Source organism: Trachypithecus francoisi, unplaced genomic scaffold, assembly GCF_009764315.1.
Source record: "Trachypithecus francoisi isolate TF-2019V2 unplaced genomic scaffold, Tfra_2.0 Lachesis_group18, whole genome shotgun sequence".
Classification (NCBI taxonomy): Eukaryota; Metazoa; Chordata; class Mammalia; order Primates; family Cercopithecidae; genus Trachypithecus; species Trachypithecus francoisi.
In genome coordinates, this window is record NW_022681463.1 from 2,299,937 (window position 1) to 2,316,034 (window position 16,098).

Sequence of the window (16,098 nt, forward strand, 5' to 3'; positions counted from 1 at the left end):
CGTTTCCCTACCGGGGAGTCTGCGAGTCATAGGCAGTCACCGGGGAGGTGTCAGTTCCCCAGGGGAACAAGAGAGACCAGGCCAGGTGGGAGGTCTTGGGGAGGACATGCCAGCGTGTGGGCCCCTCCCGCCCCCACGGGGCCTGCACAGGCTCCCACCTGCCTCTGGGCGTGACCCAGACATGGGAAGCTGTCCGGGGAAAGGAATGCCCATGGGTAGTCACGGCACAGTATCATCCTTGGAGCCTCCATCCTGCCCATCTAGAACAGACTAGAACATTCCCTGGAGGAATCCCCAGCCTAGCTGGGAAGGGCGGGAGCTGGTGTTCCAGACATACTTCACCTTCCCACCCCGACAGGGCGGGAGAAGCCAGGGCAAGGCGGCCATCGAGAGACAAACCAGGCCTTGTGTGGGATCTCACTTTAATGGAGAGGACGTGCTGACCTCTGGGGCACGGCTCTCAGCCTTGGGCAAGCCCCTGGTTTTCATGGACCTGTCGATCCACTTGAGGAAGGCGGTGACCTTGGTGTAGATCCCGTACTTCCCCTTCCGGGCACAGCCTTCTCCCCAGCTGACGATGCCTGTCACAAAGTAGGTGTCCTTGAAGCGGGTGACGTGGGGGCCCCCGCTGTCCCCCTGGCAGGCGTCCTCCTGCTTGGCGTGGTAGCCGGCACAGAACATGTTCTGGGTGATGATGAAGCTGCTGGAGAGCTTGCAGCTGTTGCGGTCCACATAGGGCACCTCCAGCATCTTGAGCCTGGTGGACTGCCGGCCCTTCTCGTGGGTGCGCCCAAAGCCACTCACGATCCCTGTCTTCTGTGTCATCAGCGTGGACTCGGCCCAGTCGCGCTCGGGGAGGCAGGCGGGTGCCACGTTCATGCGGAAGGTGATGGGGCTCTTGAGCCGGAGCACGGCGATGTCGAAGTCGTAGGTCTCCTTTGTGAAACGGTTGTGCTTGATGATCACCTCCACCTCGTGCACTGCCTCGCCGCCCTCCTCCTGCTCCGTGTCCCAGTCCCCTGGGACAGACGGGTGGGACTGGGCTCAGCTCAGCCAGGGACATGCTTTTGCACATCCGTTGCTTTTTAAGGATTTTTTTTTTTTTAATTAAAAATGGCACGTGGTCACTTTTGAAAATTTGGAAAATAGAGGGGACTGCAAAGCAGCAAATAAAAATGACCGTCAGCCTTGCTACCCAGGGAACCACTGGTCATATCTCACACATTTGGTTCTCTGGACGGCCACCACTCCTGTGTCCTTGGGCGGGTGCATCCTCCGTGCCAGTCGTGGGCACCAATGAGGTGTACCAGAGCCAAAGACTTGGCATCCCAGACTCAGGCTGTGCAGTGTGGCTGCCAGCCGAGAATGTAAAATAGTTGTGCCATGAGCGTAAAATAGAGACTTAGCATGAAAGAAAATGTGCAGAATGTGTTATGACGCCTTTAACATGATTACACGTGGAAAAAATATTTTCAATATGTTAAGATAGATTGTGAAAATCTATGTATGTGTGTATATATACATATATATATAATATACATATATAAACATACATGTATGTATTTTTTTTGAGATAGTTTTGCTCTGTCACCCGGACTGGAGTGCAGTAGCACAATCTCAGCTCAGTGCAACCTTCGCCTCCCGGGTTCATGGTTCTTCTGCCTCAGCTTCCTAAGTAGCTGGGATTACAGGCCCATGCCACCACGCCTGGCTAATTTTTGTATTTTTTAGTAGAGATGGGGTTTCGCCATGCTGGCCAGGCTGATCTCGAACTCCTGACTTCAGGTGATCCACCCGCCTCACCCTCCCAAAGTGCTGGGATTACAGGCGTGAGCCACCGCGCCCAGCCTGTTTTTTATATTTAAAAATGTATAATAGAACATTTAGTGTTAAAAAAATACCAGTTTACATATATTGTTTTGCATTTGTAGCTTGTATTGGGTTTGCACTGAGCAGCTCTAGGGTCTAGTGGACAAAGACAGATGCCAATGAAACAATCTCACAAATAAAAATAGAAGAGACAGAGGTCCTTGGTGCTCGGGTATGTTAAAGAGTGAGGGAGGTCTGGAGGGTTCCCAATAAAAAGCACTGAGACGTAAAACATTAGCTGGACACAGAGACCCAGAGACTCGGAGACCCGAGACCTAGACACCCAGTGGGAGAAGGCCTGGGCTGCTTTCCCTCCCCCTCCCCACCCCCTCCCTGTCCTCCTCCCCACGCTTCCCCTTCCTCTGCTTCCTCATCTTCTTCCTCTGTGAAATGCCCCAACCCCCACAAATAGGATTTCAGGATTTTAACCAGTGTTCCCAACAAATGCCATCAGCTCTAGTGCTCTCTGAAAAGCAGACAGTGACTGTCCCTCCCACACGGCCCTGGGGGCTGTTGCTCACTTACCTACCCTCACCTTGAATCTCTTGGCTTGGTAGAGACAGTGGGCTGCAGTGAGGATGTAGAACTCACTCAGAATGGTGCCACCACAGAACCCCTCGTTTTCCTCGTTGATGAGCAGGGCCTGTGACAGACGTGACAGGCTCAGTGTGGCTGACCAGGTGGATGGGGTTGCCTGACTGAGAAGCCAGCCCTTCAGGTGGCACTGCCCGGCCCTCCCCATACCAAGCTGTCCTCTCCGGTCTCCTGTTGTCCACCCAAAGACAGCTCCTTGTCTGTTTTCTCCGCCTGTGCCACACACTCACTGACACAGGGAGTCATCTCGTCTTTCTACCAAATCCATCACAGTGCTCTCCAAAGTCTCAAACACACAACACGTCTGTCCGCGCTTTGGAAGAGACGCTCCCTGTGGGAGTCTCTGTGGCAGGATTTCTACCCAGGACCAGGAGACGCCAGTCTGTGCAGAAACATCTGCCTCAACCGGTGCGCCTGCCTGGTGTCCCGACGGTTCAGCAGTGTGAGCCTGTCCCCCACGGTGCACAGACGCCTCCGTCCCAGTGACTTCCTGGGGGTCCCTGTGACAGCTCCTGTGAAGGGTCTCCTCCCTGCCAGGGCTTGGAACGCGGATGGTCCCAGGGGAGCGAGCACTGACAGGGCTGCCACAGCTGTCCCAGGGGAGCTGGACTTGCATATTTTGGTTTTCTTTTCTCCGGGGAGTCCCGTCCTGTGATAGTGGCTGGGCGCATGTGCAGACCAATGAAACTACTGACAATACCCAGTCTTAAAGGATTTCTTAAAACATTCATGGCTAGAAAAGGGGTCATGTTTTTGCCTCTTTTTTTGCATAATTTGTCAACTCATCATCCAGCTTACATGAGGGAAAGTCAGGCTTTCTAAGACATGAACACCAACTGTTCTTCCTAAAGATTCAGATGAGGCCACTTGCCAAGATTCAAACCAAGAAACAAGAATCTCAAACCTCAACAGACTGGGCGAGGGCCCCTCCAGTGAGCCCTCGAGGGTGCCCCGCCCCGGTCCCCCAGCCCGGGACCCCCTCCAAAACCCCGCCTGGGGCTCCAAGTCCAGCTCCTCAGCCACACAGGAGGCTTTTCCTGCTCATCCTCAGTGGGTCTCCTGCATTGAGGTTCTTGCCCCAACCACATAGTGCCTGGGATTGGGAGGATTTGGGTCTCAGCTCCCTAACTAGGTTTAGATTTCTGTGTGTCGGTCAGAGAGGGGTTTCATGGTTTCATATCCCACCTACGCAGCGCCTGACTCAGTGCCGGACACGCAGAAAGCCCTCAACAAACACGCGTCGCAGCGCCGCCTCAGTGCACCCTCCCTCTCTCACTTCGCTCTTTACAATTAGTCAGAGGCTCACCAGCCACATGGCCTGGGGTGAAGGAAGGCCTGGGGGAATTCATGGGTGCGCTGGCAGCTCTGAGATTCTTGCTTGTACGAGAGGACATTCTGGTTTGGGCATTGAACATTCAAGTCCAAGTGAGGGTTGCCAGAGTAAATACAGCATGCCCAGCGACATGGTTTGGCTGTGTCCCCACCCAAATCTCGTCTCGAACTGTAGCTCCCATATTTTCCATGTGTTGTGGGAGGGACCCAGTGGGAGGTAACTGAATTGTGGGGACAGTTTCCCCATGCTGTTCTGGTGGAAGTGAATAAGTCTCACGAGAACTGATGGTTTTATAAGGGGAAACCCCTTTTGCTTGTTCTCTCATTCTCTGTCTTGCTGCTGCCACGTAAGACGTGCCTTGCGCCCTCTACCGTGATTGTGAGGCCTCCCAGGCACATGGAACTGTGACTTCATTCAACCTCTTTTTCTTTATAAATTACCCAGTCTCCGGTATATCTTTATCAGCAGTGTGAAAACTGACTAATACACCCAGTTTGACTTGAATCAGAAAAACAGTAAATAATTTTTAGCATATGTATGCTTCATGTAATACTTGGAACATACTTACACTAAAAGTATTTCTAGTTAATGTGGGATTGAAATGTAATTGAAAGTCTTGTGTTTTGTTTAATGTGGCAGCATTAGTCTAAATCAACAATCAAAGATTAGGACCTGGTATGGGGCTCACGCCTGTAATCCTAGCACTTTGCGGGGCTGAGTCAGGAGAATGACATGAATCTGGGAGGTGGAGGTTGCAGTGAGCCAAGATGGCGCCGCTGCACTCCAGTCTGGGCGAGAGTGAGACTCCATCTCAAAAAAAAAAAAAAAAAATTAGCCGGCCGTGGTGATGGGTGCCTGTAATTCCAGCTACTTGGGAGGCTAAGGCATGAAAATCACTTGAACCCAGGAGGTGGAGGTTGCAGAGAGCCAGATTGCGACACTGCACTCCAGCCTAGGCAACAGAGCAAGGTACTGTCTCTTAACAAAAAAACCTCCAAGAGTGATTTTCTCTTTTACCTTTCAAAATAAGTAAATGTGTTTTTCTCTAAGGTACTATCTGCCTCCATAGGATTTAGGTGTTTGGGTAAAAAAAATTTCCAAAATTAGACATGAAGCAAAGACACCGATTCTTCCTGCCTCCCATCAAACAGAAGAGCGGATGGAGACCTCATCCACCCCCGCACCGTCCTCTCGCCTGCTGACACCCTGCCGTGGGCTGCTCCCTGGCTTTAGGCCTTGCCCACTCCTGCGCCATCCTCTCGCCTGCTGACACCCTGCCGTGGGCTGCTCCCTGGCTTTAGGCCTCGCCCACCCCTGCGCCGTCCTCTCGCCTGCTGACACCCTGCCGTGGGCTGCTCCCTGGCTTTAGGCCTCGCCCACCCCTGCGCCATCGTCTCGCCTGCTGACACCCTGCCGTGGGCTGTTCCCTGGCTTTAGCCCTGTGTCCTGGTATAGGGGAGGTTTGAGGACACTTGAGCGCCTGGCTGCGCCTTCTCCCTCTTTTCGGTTTCACAGGACAGCATCATCCTGGGCACGCCACGGGTAGCCACGGAAATGCCCAGTGGGATGGGGGTGAGGCGGACGTTACCCGGGCCCAGCCTCTCCCTCAGCCCCAGCCACTTCCCTGTGGAGCTCACAGCCTCCTTGGCTGCCCGGAGGGAGGCGACAGGTAGGTAGACTTGGGTAGCAGAGACCCTCTGTCCTAGTGCGGAACGATGCCTTCCCGGATTGCTATTCCGAGTGGCAGGCTGGCCTCCCCGAGGTGCACAGCGGGACAGGTGGTCCGTGCAGCAGGCCCGAGGGGCCGTCCTACTGTTACCTGCCAGGGACACTCCCCGTTCTTGCATTCCCGGCCGCCCACGATCCTGATGAGGTTGTTGTCGCCCCTCTCGGGCTGCGTCTGGTTGAAGTCAAGCAGGTCAAAGGGGTTCTCGGTGGCATCCAGGTCGGCTGCGTCATCCGGCTTCCATATGATGCTGTCGGGGGCTTCCCCGCTGCTGTTGGTGGCCTGGGCCACTGACCTCTTCCTGCGTTCCAGGGTCTGTTTCCCACAGGGGTAGGGTCCTGAAAGAAAGAGGACGGCCGGGGCCTTCAGCACAGAGAGAGGCTCCCCACATCCTGCACGGCTCACCCTAGTGGAGAAGAGTCAGAGAGCCGGGAGGCAGAGCACGGGGGCACCCGGAGGGGCAGCGGGCCTGCGGGGCAAGCCCCACATCGGCAGGGTCGGGTCCATGGGTGAGCGCAGCCGTCCGAGCGTTGGCCTCCCCTCACGTGACAGCCTGTGAACAGTGGACCCCAGGCAGCAGCCCGGGCAGCGAGGGGAGTGTGGGCGTCTGCGATTTGCCTGGAAATGCAGCAAGAAGTCAAGAAAGCTTGACGGATGGACAGAGCCAAAGGGGCTGGGCACATGGGATGAATGCACCTGGCCGGAGGACGCCGATGGGAGAACCCAGGTGCTGGGCCTGTGCGGCTCCCTGTGAAATTCTTTCCAGTGTGCTGTGTGTTGGAAAAATTTTCCTAATGAAACACTGAAGAAAAACAAGTTTTCAGGCAGAAGGAATAGCGCATGCAAACAACCGGAGGCACAGGAGTGTCTGGAAGAACACAGCTCCTGGAGAGGCCATGCTAGATGCTAGGAAGCTTCCTTTTGTACAAGCAATTCTCCTGCCTCAGCCTCCCGAGCAGCTAGGATTACAGGCATGTGCCACCACACCTGGCTAAGTTTTTGTGTTTTTTGTAGCGACAGTGTCTCACCATGTTGGCCAGGCTGATCTTGAACTCCTGACCTCAGGTGATCCACCCACCTTGGCCTCCCAAAGTGCTGAGATTACAGGCGTGACCCACCGGACCCAGCCTGAACTTTTTGCTCTAGGAAGTAGTTTACATAATTTTATTTTCACACATCACATTTTTTTGATTTTTTTTTTTTTTTTAGATGGAATCTCGCTCTGTTGCCCAGACTGGAGTGCAGTGGCACAATCTTGGCTCACTGCAAGCTCCACCTCCCGGGTTCACTCCATTCTCCTGCCTCAGTCTCCTGAGCAGCTGGGACTACAGGTGCACACCACCACGCATGGCTAATTTTTTTTTTTTTTGTATTTTTAGTAGAGACAGGGTTTCACGGTGTTAGCCAGGATGGTCTCGATCTCCTGACCTCGTGATCGTCCGCCTCGGCCTCCCAAAGTGCTGGGATTACAGGCGTGAGCCACCGTGCCCGGCCCACCCTTGGTTTTAAATGGATTTGTGATTATTTCTAGAATTAAAAAATATTCGCATGTATGTCAAGAAATGACTTCAGTTAAAATATTTTTTAACCAGCTTAAGTTTGAATGTCATTGCCAGTAGCAAGGTAAGCCACGGTGTCTTTCACTTGCTGAGAGATTTCAGGCATATAATTGAAGCAGTGCTTGAAGGATTCATCTGGAACCCGGTCTTTTCTTCATCAGTCATCTTTGGAAGTAAATTGTTTTCAGTAAGAGGGATGTGAAAGAAGGAGTGTCAGGCCGGGCGCGGTGGCTCAAGCCTGTAATCCCAGCACTTTGGGAGGCTGAGACGGGCGGATCACGAGGTCAGGAGATCGAGACCATCCTGGCTAACACGGTGAAACCCCATCTCTACTAAAAAATACAAAAAACTAGCCGGGCGAGGTCGCGGGCGCCTGTAGTCCCAGCTACTCGGGAGGCTGAGGCAGGAGAATGGTGTAAACCTGGGAGGCGGAGCTTGCAGTGAGCTGAGATCCGGCCACTGCACTTCAGCCTGGGCAACAGAGCGAGACTCCATCTCAAAAAAAAGGAGTAACAGAACGCTCGGGAGTGACCTGTGTCTGGAGGGGACAGTCATGGCAGCGGGGGGCAGGACACAGTCTAGGGGCTGAGCCGCACCTGAAGCCGGAAGGTAAGCTGGGTCACCAGGCTCTTGAAAAGGCTGGCCTGGGACTCTGCACTTTGAATGTGCCCCTGGGTGAGGCTGACGCTGTGGGTCGAGCCGGCTATGAGTGGGAGTGGGGTCACTGTGCAAGGTGCAGCTGTGACGCCTAGGCCCCGCCTTCAGGGGCCCCACCTGTGCTGGCCGTGCGGAAGTGCCCGCAGCCAGGCAAGCCCAGCATAGGCGATGCCCACGGGGTGAGGACAGGGAGGCTCGTCCCCACCCTGCCCAGTCCCCGGCCTGTCCTGTGCTCACTGCCCTCTGGCCGCTTATTGTCTACATTCATCAAGGAAAAGAAAAACCAAGTTCAATTAACACTGGTCCTGGTAAAAGGAGCTCAGAGCCTGAGCGTCCTCTGCCTCCCACCCCAGCCCCGCACCTTAGCTCCAGTTCCTCGAGCCAGCTCTGCCCTTCGCCCGCCCTGGTGCTTTGAACCCTTGCACTGGATCCCCCACAGTCCTAACGCAGACTGAGGGCCTGTGGTGGGCCAGGCATCGTGCAGAGTGCTCCAGGGATCACCCAAGCAGTCAGGCAATAGTGTTGGTCCCGTTTGTCAGATGGGGAAGCTGAGGTTAAACAGCACATCTGGCTTACAGAAATAATGGGTCTATTTCCAAACCTCATGGTCTTCATGTTTGAATCACCTGGGCCCAAAGCCCAGGGCTCAGTCCTGTCCTATTGGTGCCGCTGTACCTGCCAGGCCCACCCAGAACATGCCCACTGGCATGGGCTTTTCCTCTCTGGCCCGGCCCAGCGACAGCTGGTGGCAGTGGCCCAACGTGCCTCCTACCTGTAGGAATGCAGGCCTTGCCGTTGTCAGCCAGGGTGTACCCCCTGGCGCAGGAGCACACCACTGAGTTCTGCTCCTCGTGGCAGAACTGGTCACAGTCTCCGTTGTCCAGGCTGCAGAGCTTCCGTGTGACTGCAAAGGAGAGGCACATTGACTCTGGGGACAGCTGGGGAAATGGAGGCTGGGCTGGCCCAAGGGTGACAACTACATCCACTTGCCTGTCAGCCACAAAGCAGCCACTGGGTTGAGCAAAGGGCCAGAGCCAGGCAACAGGCACACTTGCCTCGAAGGGCAACCTCGCAGGTCACGGGGAGTTCATGGTGCCGTGCCTGGTGGAGCCTGGCTTCCTTGGCAGACGCCAGGCTCCAGGGACCTGCCCCTCACACCTCCGGGCTTGCTGGCGCCCCCTGCCCCAGTAGCACTCACATTACGGTGACTCCACATCGCTCTGTGTGGGTTTTGATGAAAAAGTAATCACAGTGCAAAGATCAACATGCATGGAATTTTGGAAAACGTTCATAATAGCCCTGGGAGCCTGACCACGGTTATGCCTCATAAGTTACCAAATGGTGTTCCAGGGAGGCACTCTGGACTTATAATGAAATGATGCATAATTAATATTCCCATCAGGGAAAATTCAAAAGTAATCCAATCTAAGAACATGGTATAAAGATGATCAATTAAGTACTTTAAAAGAAACGCAAATCTTTTTCCTTAGCCTAACTTTTTGTTTAAAAATTAACCACCACATTAGGGAAAGCACTTAGTGATTTTTCCGTGTAGAACTAATTAAATGTATCAAGTTTTTATAATTGGACAATCACAAATATTCACAAATATTGACACCTGCATCCACACACATAAATAAGAGGTGATTTAGAATCACTGCACAGGGTCACCAGGAGCAGGAATAACAGGGCAATGCACTTGGCCCTACGGAAAACAGAGTCTGCTCTCGTTTACACATGAATGGATCACACGCTTCTTCAATGTTCTACAGTCTCTCTTGGAGGAGCAGAGAAGTGACTGTGTCTCTCTCATCATACCCCCAAACCGAGTCGTTTGGGGGACATATTGGGGCTTTTCTTTTTCTATTGCTATAGTGGCACAATGTAACAGAGCCCAGACTTTGTAAATCAGAAATGACTTAAGAGTGTTCCATTAGGCATTTTCACTTCTTCCCCTGTCCCACCTGCTACTCTTCAGGAGAGTATGATCTGAAGGTATACCGAGCAGAGGAACCTACACAATTCACAGTTTTTGCCTTCAAATCCTTCTAAACAGGTGCAAGTGTATTCCCCAAGGCCGTCTCTACATTCGCCCTCATTCTGGCAAGGACTGGTCTCACACTGGTCGCCATCTGAAAAGAGAGGATTTCGAAACTGGAGTCTGCAAGCTGTTTCCGGCATCATGGAAACAGCTTTGCTGTGCTAACCTTGGCACTGCTGTTCAGATAACTGGAAAAGGCTTCCTGTTTCTCGGTAAACAACTCCTCCTCTTTGGACTTTATTTGATCCACTCCCTTTTGTGGCCATGTGTACGTGATGCCTTTATCTAGGTGGATCACCGGCCTGGCTTTTCGATTTTTTTGCCAGTGTTTTGCAGTGTGTTTACAGTCAGAGGTGACCGCAGGGACCAGCTGGAAGGATAGAGGAAAGGTGAAAGCCTGATGCTCATTTCTGGGCTGGGCCTTGATGGGAGAGGAGATTAGGGTTCCTCTTTCCAAATGATCCTGGGGCAAAATGAGAAGGGCACACACTAACATGGGGCTTCCCATTTCTTGGAGGATTTACATAATCTAATTTAGAGATAGGCCCAGTTGTCATTCTGAGAAATGTGAATACTGTTACCAGGTAGTCATGACTGATGCCATTTCAGATGCTATTAAGCATGAAATGAAGGTGGTTCCCTTAGTCGGGAATCTAATCTTTCATACTCTGTTTCTTGCTTTTACCGAATACACTTGTACTTTAGAAAAGTTATCATGGAATTTGGTATCCTCGAATGAGAATGAACTGATTTAAATATATATCTCTAATTCAATAACAAAACTAGGATTAGTATAAAATTACTATAAAAACTCTCTTACAATAACTATTATGGAAACACCCTGAGGGAAAAAGTCTTAAATGAGTAAAATTTAAACAAAAGCAGAAAGGAAATTCAGGAAGTATGTTCAAAATTCAAATGTCCTAATGAACCCCTCTCCCTTAAGGTTAAAACAGAAAAAATACTGACCTTTGTATTTATTCCAGAATTCATTCTACAAGGAAAAAAGAGATTTAAAAATATGTTAGGGAAAACAGAGACATTTTATACCAATAACAACCACAATTAAGTGACTCAAGCTGAATAGGATATTTTCCCCAACAGAAGTCACTTTCAGGAATGAATTGTTCAAGAACTATTCAATCTAAAGAGGAAAGCTGCAGCACACCAATATGGCATAAGTATACATATGTAACAAACCTGCACGTTATGCACATGTACCCTAGAACTTAAAGTATAATTAAAAAAAAAAAAAAAAAGAGGAAAGCTATTCAGATCTTCTGCATCTGTGAAGATGTGGCTTCAGTCATCTTAAATGAACCATCTTTGTTGAATATTGAAAATATTTTCAAGTTAATTACCTAGAAATGGGTTGCACCAAAAATGGCTTACTCTGTTTGCTACTCCTGAGCTGGTCAGTGGATGGTTTTTAGTTGCTCTGCCTGAGCTAAACATTCAGACAAGGGTCACATGCTTGTCAATAGTCATTACGTTAGTTGAAAAATACTCGTTGCTGATTAGCTTAAAACAGGTCATCAAGAACCTAGATTACACTAAAAAATGTCCATAGTCTTATTGTTTTTTAACTCTCTACAGGTGGTTGAATAGTGGCCTCCCTGTTAATTCAGGTCCACCTGCAGCCTCAGAATATAACCTTAATTGGAAATGGGGTCTTTGCAGATGCAACTAAGCCAAGGCTGTAGATGAGATCATGCTGGCTCACTGTGGGCCCTAAATCAAGGAGAACGTCCTTATAAGAGACAGAAGTCACACAGAGGCACAGAGAGAGAAGGCCATGCGAAGATGAAAGCAGAGACTGGAGCGATGCGTCTGCAATCCAAGGATGCCCACGATTGCCGGGTGCCCCTGGAAGTGAGCAGAGAGCCTGGGACAGACTCTCTCAGACCCTCCAGAAGGAATGAACACTGCCGACACCTTAATTTCGGGCTTGTCTCCAAACCTGCAACAATAACTGCCTGTTATTTTAAGGTGTTTGTAGTGCTTTGTTATGGTTGCCCTAGGAAGCAAATACACTATCTTTTTACTTTTTTATTTTAAAAATTCTCACATAGTAAAACCAATGTTTTGGTGTACACTTCTATGAATTTCAACACATGGAGAGAGTTGTGTAGCCACCAGCATCATCAGGATGCAGAACAGGTCCATCCTCCCCCCAAAATTCCCCATGTCATCTCCCCCACCTGCCAACCCTTGGCAAGCCTTGCCCCAGCACTAATCTACTCTTCATCACAGTGGTAACGACTTATTGAGAACGTCATGTAAATGAAAGTGTATATTACAGGACCTTGTGAAACTAGCTTTTCATTCAATACAAAGCCTTTGAAATTCATCCAAGTTATTGTTGTATCAATAGTTTCTTACTTGTTGTTGACAACTATTATATTGTATGGCTACACCCTGCAAAAGACATTTATCTTACTTCGAGCTTTTGGCAATTAGGAATAGAGTTGCTGGCCAGGCGTGGTGCCTCACACCTGTAATCCCAGCATTTTGGGAGGCTGAGGTAGGTGGATCATTTGAGGTCAGGAGTTCGAGACCAGCCAAGCCAACATGGTGAAACCCTGTCTCTACTAAAAATACAAGAATTAGCCTGGCATGGTGGCACACACTTATAATCCCAGCTGCTTGGGAGGCTGAGGCAGGAGAATCGCTTGAACCTGAGAGGAGGAGGTTGTAGTGAGCCAAGACTATGCCACTGCACCCCAGCTTGGGCAACAAGAAGACTCCGTCTCAAAAAATAAAAATTAAAAAAAAAAAAAGACTATAGAGTTGCTATATACATTGATATACAGGATTTTATATGGAAATAAGTTTTCATTTCTCTAGGGTAAATGCCCAGAAATGGGATTGCTGAGTCATGAGGTAACTTTATAAGAAACTGTCAAACTCCTTTTCAAAGTGGCCGTGCCATTTTGCATTCCCACAAGCAGTGTATCAAAGTTTTGCTTTCTCCGTATCTTAACCAGCAATGTTATATGTCAGTGTTTTTTATTCTATAAGTATGTAGTCATTTTCATTGTGGTTTTTATTTGCATTTCTGTAATAGCTTATAATGTTGAGTATATTCTCACATGTTTATTTTCTATCCATATATCCTCTTTGGTGAGGTGGCTGTTAAGGTCTTTTGTTCATTGTTTAACTGGGTGTTTATTTTCTTCTTTCAAGCTGTAAGATTTCTTTATATATTCTGAATATGATTCCTTTGTTGGATATGTGATTTGCAAATATTTTCTCTTAGTTTGTAGCTTGTGTTTTCATCCTCTTAACAGTGTTTATTTTTGAAGTGCAAAAGTTTTTAATTTTTATAAAGTCCAATTTATTACGTTTTTCTTTTATTAATCATTCTTTTGGTGTCATATCTAAGAATTTTTGCCTAGCTCCATGTCATAAATTTTGTTGTATTTTGTCCTAAAAGTTTTACAGTTTCGTATTTTATCTTTGGATCTATTATCTATTTTGTGTTAATTTTTGTATAATTGTGAAGTTTAGGTCAGGTTCTTTTTCTGCATATAAATATATAATTGTTCCAACACTGCTATGGTCTCAACATGCCCCCCCCATACGTATGTTAAAATTTAATCAACAATGTAATAGTATTAAGGGTGAGATTTTTTTTTTTTTTTTTTTTTTTGAGACAGAGTCTTGCTCTGTCACCCAGGCTGGAGTGCAGTGGCGCGATCTCGGCTCACTGCAACCTCCACCCCCCAGGTTCCCACCATTCTCCTGCCTCAGCCACCTGAGTAGCTGGGACTACAGGCGTCTGCCACCACGCCTGGCTAATTTTTTGTATTTTTAGTAGAGACGGGGTTTCACCGTCTTTTACACCTGACCTCACTATTCTGTTCTGCTGAGCTATGTGTCTGTTTCTTTACCAATACCACCCATTAATACCTCTGTAATTAATGTAGCTTTACAATAAGTCTTAAAATCAGGTAGTGTGACTCCTCCAATTTTATTCTTCCTTTTGAAAATTGTTTTAGCCATTCTAGTTCCTTTACCTTTCCATATAAATTTTATAATCAGCTTGCCTCTATTGGCTAAATTTTGATTGGCAGTGTATTGCATTTATAGATCAAATTGGCAGAAATTGATATCTTAATATGTTGAGGCTTTCAATCCATGAACATTGTATGTGTCTCTATTTATTTAGGTCTATTTAAATACGTTCATTGGAATTTTGTAGATTTTGGGATAAAGATCCTGTATATGTTTTATTAGCTTTACATATAAGTATATAATTTTCTTTGAAGCAATTGTAAATGGCATTTAAAAATTTTTGGCTTACAACTAACTGTACATTGCTACTACATAAAAATATTAATATATGTGTGGTGACCTTATATTCTGTGACCTATTACACTCATTTGTAAATTTTAGGAGCATTGATATGGTTTGGCTGTGTCCCTACCCAAATCTCATCTTGAATTGTAGTTCCCATAATCCCCATGTGTAGTGGGAGGGACCCAGCGGGAGGTAACTGAATCATGAGGGTGGTTCTCCCATGCTGTTCTCGTGATAGTATGTTCTCATGAGATCTGATTTTTTTTTTTTTTTTAAAGAGGATTCCCCCTTTGCTTGGCTCTCATTCTTCTCCCTCCTATAGCCATGTGAAGAAGAATGCATTTGCTTCCTTTTCTGCCATGATTGTAAGTTTACTGAGTTCTCCTTAACCATGCAGAACTGTGAGTCAATTAAATCTTTGTTCCTTTATAAATTACCCAGTCTCAGGTAGTTCTTCACAGCAGCATGAGAATGGACTAAAACAAGCTTTTTCCCCTTCACATTCTTTAGGATTTTCTATATGCATGATCATGTCATCTTCAAATAGTGATAACTTTATTTCTTTTTCTTGACTTATTGAAGGTCTTCCTTAGAGCTAGGGCTTCCAGTATAATGTTGGATTAGGAGTGTTGGGAATGGACATTCTTGTGTTATTCCCAGTCTCAGGGAGAAAACATTCAGTTTTCACCTTTAAGTATAATATCAACTGTAGATTCTTTGTAGATGAACTTTATTATGTTGATAAAATTCCCTCCTATTCATATTCTGCTGATAGGTTTTTTTATACAATCATAAATGGACGTTAAATTTTGCCAAATTTCTCTGTTGCATCAATTGACATGATTATGTAGATGTTCTCTTTTGTTTATATGGTGGATTACGTAATTATTTTTAAATATTGAGCCAGGCATGTGTGCCCCAGATAAACTCACTTGGTCATGGTGTATTATTATTATTTTAAAAATATATTGCTGCACTGTTTGCTAATATTTTGTTGAGGATTTTTATGTCTAGGTTCATGAGAGATACTGTTACGTAGGGTGGTTTTCATTTTCATTATTTGTCTGGTTTTGACATCAGGGTAATGCTGGCCTAAAACAAACTGAGAAGTGTTCCCTCTTCTATTTTCTAGAAGAATTGTATAGAGTTGGTGTTCTTTTTGAAATATGTGGTAAAATTCTACCAGTGAAACCATCTGTACCTGAACATTACTTTTTCAGAAGGTTTTAAATTAAGAATTGAGTTGGCAGTTATCTCTTTCATCTTGTGTATGTTTTGGTGGCTTGTGGTGTTGAAGAATAGTTTCATTTCATCCAAGTTGTTCAAATCTCATCCAAATTTATATGTGCAGAATTGTTCAAAGTATTTTCTTATTATACATTTAACATCTGCAGTTTCTGTAGTGATGTCCCCTCTCTTCCATTTCCAACATAAGTCCTTTTTCTTGTTTTTTTCTGTCAATTTTGTTTGAGTTTCATCAGCTTATTAATTTTGCCTATTATTTCAATTTCTTTGATTTCTGCTTTTTCAATTTCCTTTTGGTTTATTTTTTTCTTTTTTTCTAGTTTATTAAAGTAGAAGCTTACATAAACAATTTGAGACCTTCTTTCTTTTCCCATATGAGCGTTTAATGCTATAAATTTCCCTTGAAACACTGCTTTTTTAGCTGCATCCCACAGATTTTATGTTACATATTCATTTTTGTTCAGCTCAAAATACTTTCTTACTTCCCTTAAAATTTTCTCTGACTCACAGATTATTTATACATGTGTGGATTAATTTCCAAGTACTTAGGGAAGTTTCCAGTTATTTTTCTGTTAGTAATTTTTAGTTTAATTCCATTATGGTCAGAAAACATACTTTATGTGAATTCAATCTTTTTATTGAGGTATGCTTTAAGACACAGGATATAGTCTACCTTGAGGAATTTTCCATATATGGAAAGAAAGCATACTTTGCTATTGTTGAGAATCCTATAAATGTCCGTTAGATTCAGGTCAAGCAATGTCTGGAAGAC

General features: G+C 46.9%; 1 protein-coding gene across 1 annotated transcript in view; it reads right to left on the reverse strand.

The window, feature by feature from the left end:
- Positions 1-405: 405 nt before the first annotated feature.
- The window catches only part of F10 (coagulation factor X), a 31,741-nt gene continuing 16,048 nt past the window's right edge, over positions 406-16,098 (reverse strand). The window contains exons 3-8 of the mRNA XM_033177168.1: positions 10,749-10,773; positions 9,757-9,870; positions 8,511-8,642; positions 5,616-5,860; positions 2,395-2,512; positions 406-1,019 (exon numbers count right to left, since the gene is read on the reverse strand). Of these exons, the coding sequence (XP_033033059.1) occupies positions 418-1,019; positions 2,395-2,512; positions 5,616-5,860; positions 8,511-8,642; positions 9,757-9,870; positions 10,749-10,773 (1,236 nt within the window). The 3' untranslated portion in view covers positions 406-417. The remainder of the gene's footprint in view (positions 1,020-2,394; positions 2,513-5,615; positions 5,861-8,510; positions 8,643-9,756; positions 9,871-10,748; positions 10,774-16,098) is intronic.